Source organism: Phoxinus phoxinus (assembly GCF_949152265.1).
Source record: "Phoxinus phoxinus genome assembly, chromosome: 11".
NCBI classification, from domain to species: domain Eukaryota; kingdom Metazoa; phylum Chordata; class Actinopteri; order Cypriniformes; family Leuciscidae; genus Phoxinus; species Phoxinus phoxinus.
Window position 1 is genome coordinate 30376429 of NC_136886.1, and position 14982 is coordinate 30391410.

A 14982-nucleotide genomic window follows, 5' to 3' on the forward strand; every position below is an offset into this window, starting at 1 on the left:
ATTTGCAATGACATGAGGGCGAGTAAATGATGGAGGAACTTTCATTCCTTTAAACAATGGACATGTTCCACTAATATTAGACAACTATAAAGTGTCCAAATAGTTTTTTTGTCTTCATTTTAAACCATACATATTTTAAAGTGTTTTTGCTTTCTTTCTATACCTATACAGTAGCTGTCCTGGTAGGACACTTGGCTTGGGTTGTTTATTGCCTTTTTTTTAAATAGTAATTATCATGAATTAGGTATTATTCAAAAGCTTAAACACAAGATTCATCCTGTGAAAATCGTTTTGATTAATGGTGCATGTCAAATAATTTAATAATCTTAATAAGGTATTCCACAACCAAGGATGGGCATCTCAATTACAAGATAAATGCACAGAATTAAAGTAACTCTGGCCTACTTATCAACATGTTTTGAGAGACAGAGAGAGAGAGAGAGAGAGAGAGAGAGAGAGAGAGAGAGAGAGAGAGAGAGTGTGTGTGTGTGTGTGTGTGTGTGTGTGTGTGTGTTCAGCTTTGCCATGAGATCATCGCTGTAAGGGAAGCATACCACATATCTCCCACTATAATGGATCTGGCTATCCTTTCATATCTTCTCTCAATTTTTGCACATTACCAGAGTGTATTGAAAGTGCTGTTTCAATGGAAAGGTAAAGGCACGCATTCCTTCTTGTGCACACCTTTGAACTGAACACAATAGGATCGTCTACTGCAAAGATCCCACACTTTTGTTTGTCCATCCAGGAGGAGAAAGGCCTACAGTATCGCTTACTCTCCAGAGATGATGGTTACGATTACAGACAAAGCCACAAATGTCGGGGACAAGAGGCTGTGATTCGATGCCTGCTTGCCTAACACATTGCCTCTTGTTCTCAGTCAATCCAGGATTTTGCCTTCAGGTTAATTCCTTTATGCCCTAACATAACTTCGTCTCAAAACACCATGAGACACGGATGACAGACTGTAAACAAATACCCGCTGTCACCTCCGGCACCAAATCTTAAAGACATTATGGGGCGGGATGTAAAGTGACAACGTTTTTCTTCTCCGGGTTATTGGAATACAGGGGGATTCCCAGTTGTAATCAACCCATATGGAAATTAAGGTTAGGTTAACTCTATGCAGTATGATAATTATTATTATTGGTGTTGTCCTAGTGTGATTAATAAAAAATGCAGTAAAAATGAAATGCAGTGCTCAGTAGTAACTAATTATATGCAATCTGGATTACGATCAGACTCCAAAAGTGAAATACTTGTAATTTAATCACATTACTTAAAAAAAATAAAACCAATCAGATTACAGTTATTGTTTATTGATTAGTTACATGATTACTTGATGTTCACATTACTCAATTAATTGATTAAAGTTCCTTTATCTTTTAAATTTTCTTTTCTCAAAAGTTTTATGGAATTGCACAAACAGACCAGCCACTATAACTATTATTATCTTTTCTTTCTCTTTGTATTTTTGATGAATATGGTACAAGATTATACTATTCAAATCAATGTTATAAACAAGTTAGTTCAAAAGCAATCTAAAAGTAATCAAAAAGTTTACGGTAGTACTGTAAAAAGCGATCAGTTGACTTTACTTATTTAAGGGCAAGGGTTTGTTAACTTAAAAAAAAAAAGTGAGGAAACCCAAGAGTAATTGAAAAAATTAAGTTATGTGAACTTGACAATTCCGCGTAACTTCATTTTTTCAATTACGCATTGTTTATTATCTTAATTTTGAAGCAACGGGTTTCCTCACTTTAGGGCACTTATTATGCAAAATTCACTTTTACATGGTGTTTGAACATAATAATATGTGTGTTGGCACAGTGTGTGTACACAACCACCCTATAATGATAAAAATCCAACCAGTGTTTTTTTTTAATCCCCATAAATCATAAGAGCTGTTCTCAGAATCAATGCAATGTGACGTAGAATTGCACAAGCCCCGCCCACGACTGTTGATTGACACTGCAGTTTGAGCATAGACCCGCCCTGAGTGAGCTGGACACAGTCCGCCATTGTTTCGACGCTGGAGCAGCTGTAGAATGTCTCCGAAAGCGATTGAGGTGTTTTGTTTGGATGTTAGAATAAACATAGCAGTCTTCACTTACTCTCGTTGTTACTCGAAGATTAATCAGTACAACTGCTCTCGTGATCCAGCTTACAGTCTCCGGAGCGACAGGACTAACGTTACGTTAAGTCGTTTTACAGATATTTACGTTACTGGCAGAAATGAAAGTGAGAGCGAGCACTTTATGACAGCTCAAGCTCATTGAGTCGTTTTACAGATATACAGTTTATAAAGCACCCACTGAAAAGGTGTGTATGTATTTGTTTACTGTTAGTTGTTTACTGTTAGTTGTATTTGTTTACTGTTAGTTGTTTTGTTTACTTCGCTGTGTAACGTTATGTTCCATGATAATGAAAGGGAGAGAGAGAGTTTATGCATAAGAGTTAATGCGCACTTCTTATACTGTGTTTATTCTTACAGTGATTTTCTGCAGTAAAACTAACGCTTCATCTTTTGTGTGATGTACAATAAACTTAAAGGTGGGGTATGTGATTTGCAAAACGGCCGGTAGATTTTGAAAATACACAACTCAAATGGTCCTACCTTCTTTCCTTTGACTCCACCCATTCAAAGAACATGGACCAATCAATGGTACGACCGATTGATTGACACACTTACTGTCCAATGATTCTAGGTGGTCTTGGAAATGATTGGCTGGTGTTTTTTGAGTCCTGCCTGCTCCACAGATGATTAAATTGCTTAATTTTTATTTCAGTGCTTCTAACTCAGTGGCTGTAAGTGGGTTAGGAATAGGATTTTAAGTGATTTTGAAAAAATGGCCAAAAAAGAGAATTACATACCCCACCTTTAATTGAACTCAGTATATTTTGGTCATCATTCAGACGGGGTCTAACTACAGCAGGCTTGAATTAATACTAGAGCTGGAGCAGATGACATATAAGTTATAAACGTAATTAAAATAAACATACCTGTTCTATCTCTATTCAGCATAACGTTATTCTCTAGCTCTGTGGGCATTATTGTCCGACTCGAACACCGTTCTGTGAGTTTCTGTTTTGTCATCTTTCTGTGAGTGCGAGCTGGTTAGGCTCCGCCCCCTGTGCGCGGAACCGTTAAAAGAGACACACTAAAACGGTGCGTTTTTCTCAGCCCCCCCAAAATGACAATTTAAACATGCTGTAAAAAATGATCTGTGGGGTATTTTGAGCTAACACTTCACATACACACTCTGGGGACATCAGAAACGTATTTTACATCTTGTGAAAAGGGGATAATAGGTGCCCTTTAAGTCAACTGATCACTTTTTACAGGGGCGATTATATTACTTAAAATGTGTAATTTAATAGATGAATCTTATATTATTAACTACAATTTTTATCATGTAGCCTAATTTGTATTCAGTAATAGACTAGATTCTGTAATCCACCCAGCACTGCCCCTGATCTGTACATACATTCCCATAAATACTACCAGCGCAACTCAAGCTGCCTGTTTTTGGCTGGTTAGCATGATCCCTGTTAGCTCCTGCTAACTATTAAACAAAATAAAATAAAAAAAATCGCAATCAAAACACAAACACCAATTTAAGAAAATTATAGCAGAATGAATACCAAAACATGTTTTGTGTGATACCAAGTGGTTTAATCCCAATACAAGAATCTGATGAGACAATTTCAAACACAAATTTGAACATAACTGCAACTTTTGAACAGCAAACACTGATTTCTTTAACCAGCAGAAACCATGTTGTCAGTTTAAACGGAATACAGTCCCAGATGCTATTTGACAACAAACATTTAACTTAATTCTGGTGAAAATAACCAAGAAGTTAAACACTGAAATCAGTGGCTTCATTTAAATAAAGCTTTGGGCTAAACTGGATTCCACAAAAATCTTTTTGGCTGGTACTGCAACTTTCTCTCTCGTTACCTCTCAATGAAAGAAAACACAAATGAAAGCATAAAATGACAAAACTTAAGAAAAAAAAAACAGCAGCAAAGGAATAACTGCCATTAAATTACACTTGTGTTTGTGCATCGCAGTCACTCAACATCCCTTTCATTCTCACAGTTCCAAATTCACACACAAAAAAAAGTATAAAAATAAAATTGTTTTTAAAAGTTCAAAAGAATCAGGGACAGCATTACATTTAAAGGGTATATAAACCAAAAACTTAACAGTTCAGTCTTTTTCGTATTGCACAAGAACCGTCTTTATATTCTATATAAAAAATAAAAAAACATTTTCAGAAAGATTGTTTTCCAGCAAATATGTTTATCGCTAAGCTGTCTCTACAAAGTGTTTATTGTTTTTGATTAAGGCAAATGGAGTGTCATAATAATAATAATAAAAAAAATAGATGCTGTTTTTAAGCTGGCCCTCTCAGTACAGAGATGTCTAAATGTTCAGAAGGCCTTATCGAGTTGTCAGAAGCAGCAGCTTTTTAAGGATCATGGAGTATAAAGGCAATTAAATTAGTCAAGATCATAGCATAGTGTTTCATTCGAGCAAAGGCAAAAAATCTCTTTGGCCCATAGCAGTCCTGTACTATACTTACACATTAAGGCACATATTCATAATCATAATATACAGTTTACAACCTAGTGCTGTCATACTGGAGAAATCAGAGCGCTGGTGTGGAGTTCTCTCGTGTGACTGCAGCCTGTCCTCTCTGGAGATGTTGGCGTGTGTACGCGTCTCCTGCTCCGCTCAGCCTGGTGTCTTGGGCGAGGGAGGCAGAACTTGTGGCTGTTGCCTTCCTCAGAAACTGAGGATGCTGGGATAGCTGTGTCCTGTGTACATCATCCACTCTCCAGGCTGTTATAGGGCAGTCTCGAAGATAACCAAGCTGCCATCTCCAGTGGTGGCGAAACCGTTGAGCTGGTGGGCCGGACTGCGGTTCATGTAGGCCTGTAAACCAAAAGAGAGACAAAACACGGTTAGTGTGACGTATATGCAGTGCTGGGCAGTAACAGCAATCACTTATAAATGTTGGTAAAGTCTTCTCGGTTAGTTGAACTGCACACACAAGCCACTAGTACAGAGAGGCAACAGCACTTGAACACTGAATTTACAGAAATCATTTCCCTGATGAAATCAAACCCTGATGAATAATTATTATTCGAGTTATTACCCAGCAATGCATGGTTAAATTACTCACTATGTCTTTGGAAGGCTTTTCTCTTTCTACCACATTAAAATGCACAAAATCATGGCATATTAACATGTAATGCTGTTATTCCTAAAAAATTGTCAGTCGCACCACTTTTCACCTAATATATTAAAGTAAATAATTTAACACATCCGCATATTCACGGTTCTCTGATGTCGATTCATGGTCACATGCAGGTGAACAAATAAAATATTTAATATTTTTTAATATGTGTTGATTTGTTTTTATTTATTTACTTTAAATTTGACATTTTTATGATTTAATTATTAGCTCACTAACCCCCTGCAGTTCCCCCTGCACTTCACAAACTATAGAAATGTAATATTGTGGAATATATTTTCTTTCTCTTTACATTTTATATCAATATGGTATCAAAAAATGTTCCTATTTAAATCAATTTGATATACGAGTTGGGTAAAAAGAAGAGATGTCAAATGGATTAATTGCATCTAACATAAAAAGTTTTGTTTACATAATATATGTGTGTATATGTATGTATATATATATATATATATATATATATATATAGAATGTATTATGTATAATACATACACATACATACCTGCAACTTTACATATATTACATACATATATTACGTAAACAAAAACTTTCGTTAGATGTGATTAAATCGATTTGACAGCACTAGTCCAAAATAATCTAAAAGTAGTCAGAATACATTACCTAAAATGTATAATGTACCCGATTACGTTTCTAACTACAATTTTCATCATACCATTTTCAATCTGCAACGCACTACAATTTGTAAGTAATCTAACCCAGCACTGTGTATATGACCTTTTAATGAGACCTGGAAAGGGATGAAAGGCGTCACTCTTTTCCCAAACCTTCCCTGACAATGCTTTCCTAAACACAGGGGACGGAACACAGGAGGCTGAATGGAAGTAAAAATCCCCCCTTATTTAATATCATTATTATGCAGTAATCAAAACCTCTCATTGTATTTAAAAGCACCCATGGCTAACAATGAGCGTAAAGACAAAAAGAAGAAAAAGCACCTGGTGTTCCGACCCACACCCCCCGCAGATACACCGAGAAAAGTCCCAACAACACAAAGCATGGCCGACAAACAGTTGGCCACACTATCAGATATACTCTCAATTGAGCCGGCATTCAGAGCGCACAAAGGCGGAGTGGTCTAATATCAGGTAGATGTGTGCTTGAAAGCCCCGGCGGTCAGCTCCAGAGGGGCCGGCACAGAGAATGAGCTCACCGGCTGAACGAGGTGGAGAGGAACCCGATCCGAAGGGAGAACAACATGCCGCTGAGGAGGGGGAAACTAATACTGACTGACAGCACAAAGGCCTGGGTTCTTTGAAACACGGTGTATTGTGGGTTTCTGGCACAGGTACATGTGGCGCATATTTGGCGATGGGACAGGGCGACTTCACATCGGTATTAAACTGACGCGCTGCTGTGGACGTCCGGTGATCTGCTCACCTGTTTGGCGGTCTGGAGGAGCGAGGATGCCTCCGCCTTTCCAGTCTGCTGCACCATCTTGTACAAGATCCCGTTCTGGTTCTGTAGGAGAACGTGAGGGGCGTCATACTCGTGGATCCGACCTGCATCCAGAACCTGAGAGAAAAATAAACATTATTTTTATGCCTCCATTTTAGGATTGAGAAGTGGTACTTTTCCAAATCTGGTTCTATTTAAAAATAAATACATAAATACTGGAACCAAATGATTTGTTACATTAAGGATCACGTAACTGTAGTTCGATTCATGAATGAAAGACTCTTATGATCTGGTTCTTTTTAATGAATCAAAGAAAAAAGAACTCAAAGATAAGTCATGAGTTAGTCTATTGACTCAAGTGACTACTTTGACCATGTCCAACTCAAAACGAAGAAAATGCTATTGTGATATGTGCATTTAATGCGTGCAAGACTTAAAACTGTTTATATAATATCCAGCATACATAAAAAATACGGTATTCGAGGTATTTAATGCTATTCTCATGGTGCCTTTGTCTTTTTTTTCACTTATTGGCTCCAGTTTATATAGGTCCCAATAAACAGGAAGAGGCAGGGCAGGGGGGCAGGAAGAAAACATGAATTTCAAGGAAGAACTATGCAGGTTTAGAAAGATATGAGGGTGAGAAATTCTTTTTCATTAATTTTCATTATTTTCACTATTTCTTTAACCCTTATAATGCATTCAAAATCAGTTTTTTTTAATAGTCTTGGCTCATTTGCAATGTTTGGCTTCTGTACTAAAAACTATGCATTTTTATGCACCTCTTCTAGGTCTTAATGGATTGAATGCATTGTGATAAAGAGCTCTCCATCTCTGCACTCACCAGGATGCGGTCACTGTCTATGATAGTGTTGAGTCTGTGTGCGATGGTGAGGACTGTGCATTCCTTGAACTTTTCCCGGATGGTTTTCTGGATCAGCTCGTCTGTCCTGTAGAGCACATAACATGCATTTAAAGCTACAGCTCTCAGAGTGGCTTTATTGGTTTATAAAAGGACCTCAGGTAACCAGGTAAAGGACTCACCGAGGGTCCACATTTGCAGTGGCCTCATCAATGATGAGAATACGGTTCTTCCTCAGAATGGCTCTAGCTAGACAGACGAGTTGTCGTTGGCCCACGCTGAAGTTTGATCCGGACTCCGCCAGTTCTGTCTCGAGCTTACTAGGCAACTCCTCCACAGCAGCCTTCAGCTGGACCTTTGAGCAGACCGCATATGCCATAAGTCAGAGATCACTTATTAACTGCATTACATCTATAATCGTAATGTAAATCTACTGGGGTAAAAGGTCACACTGGAAAATGGCTCTATATAAATGTCACATTTGTGGTGAAATTAAAACGTAACCACTCATTTGTACCACTCTCTATAAAAATATTGAATAACAACAAATAGGGGGTGTGGGTTAGATGCAATGAGATAAAGAGGCTACTGACTAAAGCATAATAGAAAGTGCTAGGAATATGGGATGGGGTGGGGGGTGGGGGGGGAATGTGGTGTGTCGTCGTAAATTATGGTATCTTATTTGTAGGTAAATCATGTTATGTGTTATGTATTTTGTGTTGCATCTGATATCTTGAATGCCCAAGATGAATTTCTCCGTCAGGAGACAATAAAGGCTAATCTAATCTAATCTAATCTAAAGGAACAAATCTGGCCACAACACAGTGCCTGCATTTTTTGTGCTTCTTTAAAACATACAGACTGAAACAGCGAATGATGTAAGTCAATTCAAAAATGTTTGGTCTGCCAAACCCCTTTGACTTAAACTCTTACTTGAAGCACCAAATGTTTACTCGGTTTAGATTTTTGGCCTACAAAAAATATGTCATCACTGCAGCTCTCTATGACGGTGATTGTGTGCATGTTCACCTCTTCCAGAGAGTTCCACAAGTCCTGGTCTGAGTGCTGGCCGAAGGGGTCTAGGTTCTTCCTCATGGTTCCTGTGAACAGTACGGGATCCTGCGGGATGATTGACATCTTCTGACGGAGGTCGTGCAGGCCGATCTCTGAGATCAACACACCGTCCACGATGATTTTACCATCTGGCTCCATCAGACGGAACAGTGCTGAAATCAGGGAACTTTTCCCTGCACCGGTCCGTCCAACGATTCCAACCTGATCAATGCAGAGCAGAAAACATCAGTGCAAACGTCCTGACAGACTCATGATGATCTGGAGCTGGTGCTGGACTCACCTTCTCTCTAGGTCTGAACATGGCGGAGATGTTTTTGAGGATGACGGGTCCATCAGAACTGTAAGAGAAGTTGACCTTGTCGAAGGTTATCAGGCCCCGATGTGGCCACTCGGGAGGGGGGCGTTTTTGGGTTTCCCAAGGTGCTTCACTTTCTAGGTCTGTGTACTCTAACACTCTCTCCACTGACGTCATCTAGAAGGACATTCAGAAAGCAAATCATTTTATGTAAATATGCACACACACACACACACACACACACAACGAGAAGTTTACGTCAGTGGATCTCAACCTTTATGACGTTAAAACCCCTCATTGTCCACAATATTTGACAAAATATTTGAAAATTCAGCTTTGCATCACAGGAATACATTACATTTTAAATGTATTAATAGTAATTTTGAATTGTAGTAATATTTTACAGATTTGATCAAATAAATGGCTTGGTGAGCATATCTAAAGACTACATACTACTGTTCAAAAGTTTGATGCAGTTTCATGAAATGGATATTTCAGTAAATTCAAATATTTCAAGGTTCTTACCATGTTCTCCACCTCGGCACTTTGTCTAACGCCCCACTGGAACATTCCCATAAGGGTGACTGCATAAGACAAGGCCAATCCCACATCTCCCGGCCTCATACCTGTGAGAATCAGACATGATCAACACTTCATTCACAAACTGGTCTCAAAAAAGACATTCAGCTGGTACAGTTGGGTACCATGTAAACGGTTCGAAGTTTGAAACAGTTGACATTAATCCTAGAAAAAAAGATGGTTCCACTGACAGTGATTTAAAACGTCCAGAAATTTTTCTTCAATGAAAGTTGCTGATTTGAGTGTATATGAGCATCAAAGACCATTAATTCTTGAGACACGGGACGTCCCACGTAACATTTTTACATTTTCACTACTTTATTATAGAATAAAGTAATTTTATAAACGTATAAACATATATCACAAAAAGCTGGGGACTTATGCTCCCAAAGACTGCATTTATTAGATAAATACAGTAAAAACAGTTATTTAAAATTGTAATAATATTTCAGTTTTCTGCTAATACACATTAACATTTTATTCCTGTGATGCAAAGCTAAATTTTCAGCATCATTACTCCAGTCTTCAGTCACATTATCCTTCAGAAATCATTCTATTATGCTGATTTGATGCTCAAGAAACATTTTTTATTATTAACAACAATGAAAACAGTTTTGCTGCTTAATAGTTTTGTGGAAACAAATATACTTTCTATATAAACAATCAGTATTTAAGTGTGAAATCTGAAAGATTTCTGAAATTAAACAGCTACTTTTTGTCAATACCATTATATATTTATGAAATGCATGATATTTATAATATTTCTCCCCCTAGTTGTGCTGCAGCTAGTGTTGTCCCATTACTCAAGATTCACCATGAACGCCGAGGATTGTGTTTTGGTGTGTAGTGTGTATGCTTTGATCTGGATTTCTCACTGTCTTTAAGAAGAAGACATCCAAAGGCTGTGATGGTCACAAACAGAGAACACATTCCATCCAACCGCACTGCAAACCAGCGTGAAGTGGCCAAGAACAAGAACCAGGCCTCTGTAGGAGTACACATAACATTTTAAACAACACATTTACAAGGTAAGAACTAGTCCTGTAAGTGACCGACTCCTTTACTAACCGGTGTGCAGGTCTTGATGGGCATCAAACGATTGCTGAAACCTTTCCTCAGCTTTAAAGGCACGAATGGTCCAGAGGCCTTGCAGTGAGGAAGACAGATGGGAGAATACAGGACTTCGAGCTGTAGGAACGCAAATACACACGGTCATCAACATCAGACCGACTAAACGTACAGGACACACGACAAAGAAGCTCTGGAGAAACATCACCAAAGACTATATTATTCTCAGATTTGACAGAAGACATTTGAAGATGCTTACTAATGGATTCAATGCGCTTGACGTCTCGAGATGTCCGCAGGAAGTAGCGGCGTAGAAACAGGAAGAATATTAATAGAGGCAGCACAGGAATCAGAATCCAAGGGATGATGGAAGAAGCCACAGCAACGACTCCGATGATTTGAAGAAACACCTGTTGCGCATAAGAGCAAGAAAAAGGCAGAGATATACATAATAAAAACATAAACAAATACATTTAATTTATAATAAATACAGTAAAACAAAGTATAAAGTGTTCCAAATGGGAAGAGCGCTGTAGAAACACTGCGTCACGCCGGTCGACTGCTGGCTCATTAAAAGCACTTTGTGGTTTTGGCTGCTACTTTTGACCACAAACAATTATCAAAGAACACGGAAGAAAAACAGCGAGGCTGCCATGACAGCATGACTCGACGCTTTCCGAGTGAGATCTCACTCAAATTACCCAGAATCCCTGCAACTTAAGGTTAGTGTGGGAACGACCACAGACTATGGCAGAACACAAACTGACAAAAGCATTACTGTGCTCGTGATTTTGGGACTCGCCACATAGAAGATCCACAATAACGTCAGAGTGAGATCTCCCTCTTTAAAACTGTTTAAAGAAACCGCCTTGGTCGAAATGCCAGCGTTGTCATGTTCAGAATGGAATATGAGAATACTGTGCACTATACAATGTATGCCTATTACTTCAGTATAAATTATGTAGTTACAACAATTCCAAAAAGTAGTATACATTGCTGCTGTCGCATGCCCTCATCATGTTGCATGTTTAATTTAGTAAGTGGCATCCAGTGGGGGTGTCTATACAAGTATACTAGTGGTTCTCAATACAGGGCTGGGGCCCACTAGAGGGCCTCAGCACGCCGAAAACTTCTAAGTTGTCCTTAAAATAAGAAGCTAAAAGTAATTTGAATTAACCTCCTCAATTTTTTTTATTTTTTTTATAGAACCACCACACCGATTCTCATGGCCTTGGAAAAACTGGATATGTGAGGTAGTTTAACTCTTTCCCTGCCATTGACTGAATTTTCCGGCTTTCCGTGTTTTCACTGTTATACGGTAGGGGGCGCTATTACACATCTTCTGAAAGAGTAGATCTCCAGATCAAAACACAGTTGAAGAAGATGCAGGAACAAGCGATAGCATATCCAAGCAGAGGCATAGGTAAAATAACGTGATCATCAACATAAAATGAAATGTCGACACAGGACGAGCTATGGGACAGTGAAGCTTTGGGGGTGTTGATGGACTCGATCAACTCCATCCATTTTTTGATCATCGTTCTGAATCCGATCTGGATGTAGTCTTTAACAAAAACTCGTTTTTCTCAACTTTTTACTGAAAATGTTGCTTTTTTAACACCGAGTCAAAAAGATGAGAACCACTGGTGTATATTGCACATCCGGCATAATCCTGCACACAGTATATATTTGCTGCAATACTTCTGGGAATTTCCTATTTACAATTCAGAAGCTGTAATTACAATGTGACGTGATGTGTGTTTGCAGGGGTAATAAATGGGCTTTCAATGAAACTTGGCTGCCTATGCAGTAGAAAGGCAAAAAAAAGGTAAATCAGTGCTACCCGACTACAGAAAACAGAGAACCGGGGCTGTTGTCGTCCCTTTTGGCAAACAGGTAAGAAAACTTCAACACCCATAATGCACTGAGCATGTTGCCATCCAAGGCCATTCCTGCCATAATCTGCAATGGATGCACCTGACCAGTCAAAAAATGCCTTGCTTCAGTAGGAAACCTTAGCAAACTTTTAGTCATAATGGTGTCGACGAGTGTTACCGGGTGCAAGAATTCAAAGAGTAAACATTTAGTGGGAGTGAGTTATTTTCGGTTTCCAGTGAAGGATCCAGTGCGTTGTAGGAAGTGAATTCCAGACATGTGAATTCGTAAACATGAAGAGAACTCTGTGGAAAAAAAAAAAAAAACCTCCATGTTTGTAGTCAACATTTAAAACTGGATGACAACGAACACTGTTTTAGGCAAAACACAGGGGAAAAAATAACAGAAAGACACTGCCGTTCTGTCAGTTTTGCTCAACGCCGCCGAAGTAAAGCGCTGTCGCGTACAGGGAAAAAAGCTGTTGCCATAGTGTTCCATTTTTACCATAATGCGGTTTACAATGTTGAAAACTGCGATATAGTTGTAAAACCTACTCTTGCAAGTCCAACTGTTTTGTTAATAACCCTCAGTCGATCCGGCTGTCTATGAATAGGGATACAAAAACACAGAAGTACTATCAATAGTTTTCATAGAAGCCCTGGAGCTGACAAAAGTCGGCCGAATAACACGTTTCGCAACATCCAACAGACTTCTAAAGACAAATAAACAGGAATTTCAAGGCCCAGGTAACACAGAGAAAGAGTAAACACTGTTCATGTACATACTACCGACACTGTAATAAAAATTGGGTTCAAAATTGGCAAACTTTAAAAAGTGATTTTGCTACAAATAAAATGAATGCATCGGGCAAAGTTTCTTTCATCTTCACTTTCACTAAACAGAGGAACACAAAAAGTGTATTGGCACTAGAACAAGATATTAAAGGAGAACTCCGGTCAATTTTAACATTGAGCTCAATTTTTAGTAAATTTGGAGTGCTGTCAATACAGAGAACAACGACAAAAATCGGTGTTGCCTACACTGTGTTATCCTATTTTTAAAATTTGCACCCTATTGACTTGAATGGGGCAAGTTTTAAACCTGCTTTTATCCTCTTAACATATTTGATGTGTCATTACAAGTGCCCAGCCATGTTGAGTGATTCCTTAAGAGTGAACACGAGTGAATCTGACTGCAGGAGATGTGAAAGATATTAATAAAAATGATGTTATATCAGCCAGCGCACATACCTGTATTTAGTTCCTGTTTTCGGTGGAAGTCCAAAGTAGTCGATTGTCGAGTTCACGCGCATAGGTTTAGTTACTATGATCACGCGCGTGAACTCGACAATCGACTACTTTGGACTTCCACCGAAAACAGGAACTAAATACAGGTATTTGCGCTGGCTGATATAACATCATTTTTATTCATATTTTTCACATCTACTGCAGTCAGATTCACTCGTGTTCACTCTTAAGGAATCACTTAACATGGCTGGGCACTTGTAATGACACATCAAATATGTTAAGAGGATAAAAGCAGGTTTAAAACTTGCCCCATTCAAGTCAATAGGGTGCAAATTTTAAAAATAGGATAACACAGTGTAGGCAACACCGATTTTTGTCGTTGTTCTCTGTATTGACAGCACTCCAAATTTACTAAAAATTGAGCTCAATGTTAAAATTGACCGGAGTTCTCCTTTAACTTCCTTCACGATTCCTTAAACTACATCGATCTCAAAGTCAAAGTCTCCCCACAGCTGATTATGACACTGGTCTCTTGTAAGTATGTATCATTCCGACTTGAAGGCACCAACACTGGAGAAATAGTACAAGCAGGATAGTGGTATGCTATTCTTTAGGAAGTATTCAACAATGCATGCTGACTTTGCTACCACACTAAAGGGAACCAACAGTGAGAGAGGACTGTGGGAAAGGCTAAGTGACTGCAGAGTTTTCTCATCCTGAGAGAGAACAAGAAAGATTCTGCTGCCCCACACAATGAAAAGCTCCTTAAAAGAAAGACTATTGTACTTCCACTGAGTCTGTCAAGCTTCAGACAATAGCGCTCTGAGCACATAAAGTGACGCCTGTCACCCACGCATTGACCACATTGTCATTTGCCAGGGGAAAAGCCACAATATGTTGTTAGACTACAACACTTGGTTTACCAGAGCGAATAATAATGCGTATGGCCACAAGTGATGGGTGCTCTAATATAGCCACGTTACCAGTGTGCAAATTATACAGCGTTTAACAGACACTCAACCACGAAACTTGCTTTACTAGGAAATACTTCTAAGCAAAACTAACCTGGATAAAATCCACAAATGTCCAGGGAAGTAAGGAATCAAGGTAGCCAATGTCTTTGGAGAACCGGTTGAGGATTCTTCCTGAAAATGAAAAGAGAAAAAACATTTAGCAAACACAACTGCTTCCAGAACATCTAATGAGCTAGACAGGACCGCATGATGAAGGATATCAAGAAAAAAACCCCATCATTAATACAATTAATTTCTTGAATATAAAATCTTCTAAGCATAATCT

General features: G+C 38.7%; 1 protein-coding gene across 1 annotated transcript in view; it reads right to left on the reverse strand.

The window, feature by feature from the left end:
• Positions 1-3458: 3458 nt before the first annotated feature.
• abcc4 (ATP binding cassette subfamily C member 4 (PEL blood group)) overlaps positions 3459-14982 on the reverse strand; it is a 40210-nt gene continuing 28686 nt past the window's right edge. The window contains exons 20-30 of the mRNA XM_079628891.1: positions 14749-14828; positions 10821-10971; positions 10562-10681; positions 10369-10479; positions 9440-9540; positions 8900-9091; positions 8575-8820; positions 7728-7900; positions 7528-7633; positions 6666-6800; positions 3459-4945 (exon numbers count right to left, since the gene is read on the reverse strand). Coding sequence (XP_079485017.1) covers positions 4856-4945; positions 6666-6800; positions 7528-7633; positions 7728-7900; positions 8575-8820; positions 8900-9091; positions 9440-9540; positions 10369-10479; positions 10562-10681; positions 10821-10971; positions 14749-14828 — 1505 coding nt within the window. The 3' untranslated portion in view covers positions 3459-4855. The remainder of the gene's footprint in view (positions 4946-6665; positions 6801-7527; positions 7634-7727; positions 7901-8574; positions 8821-8899; positions 9092-9439; positions 9541-10368; positions 10480-10561; positions 10682-10820; positions 10972-14748; positions 14829-14982) is intronic.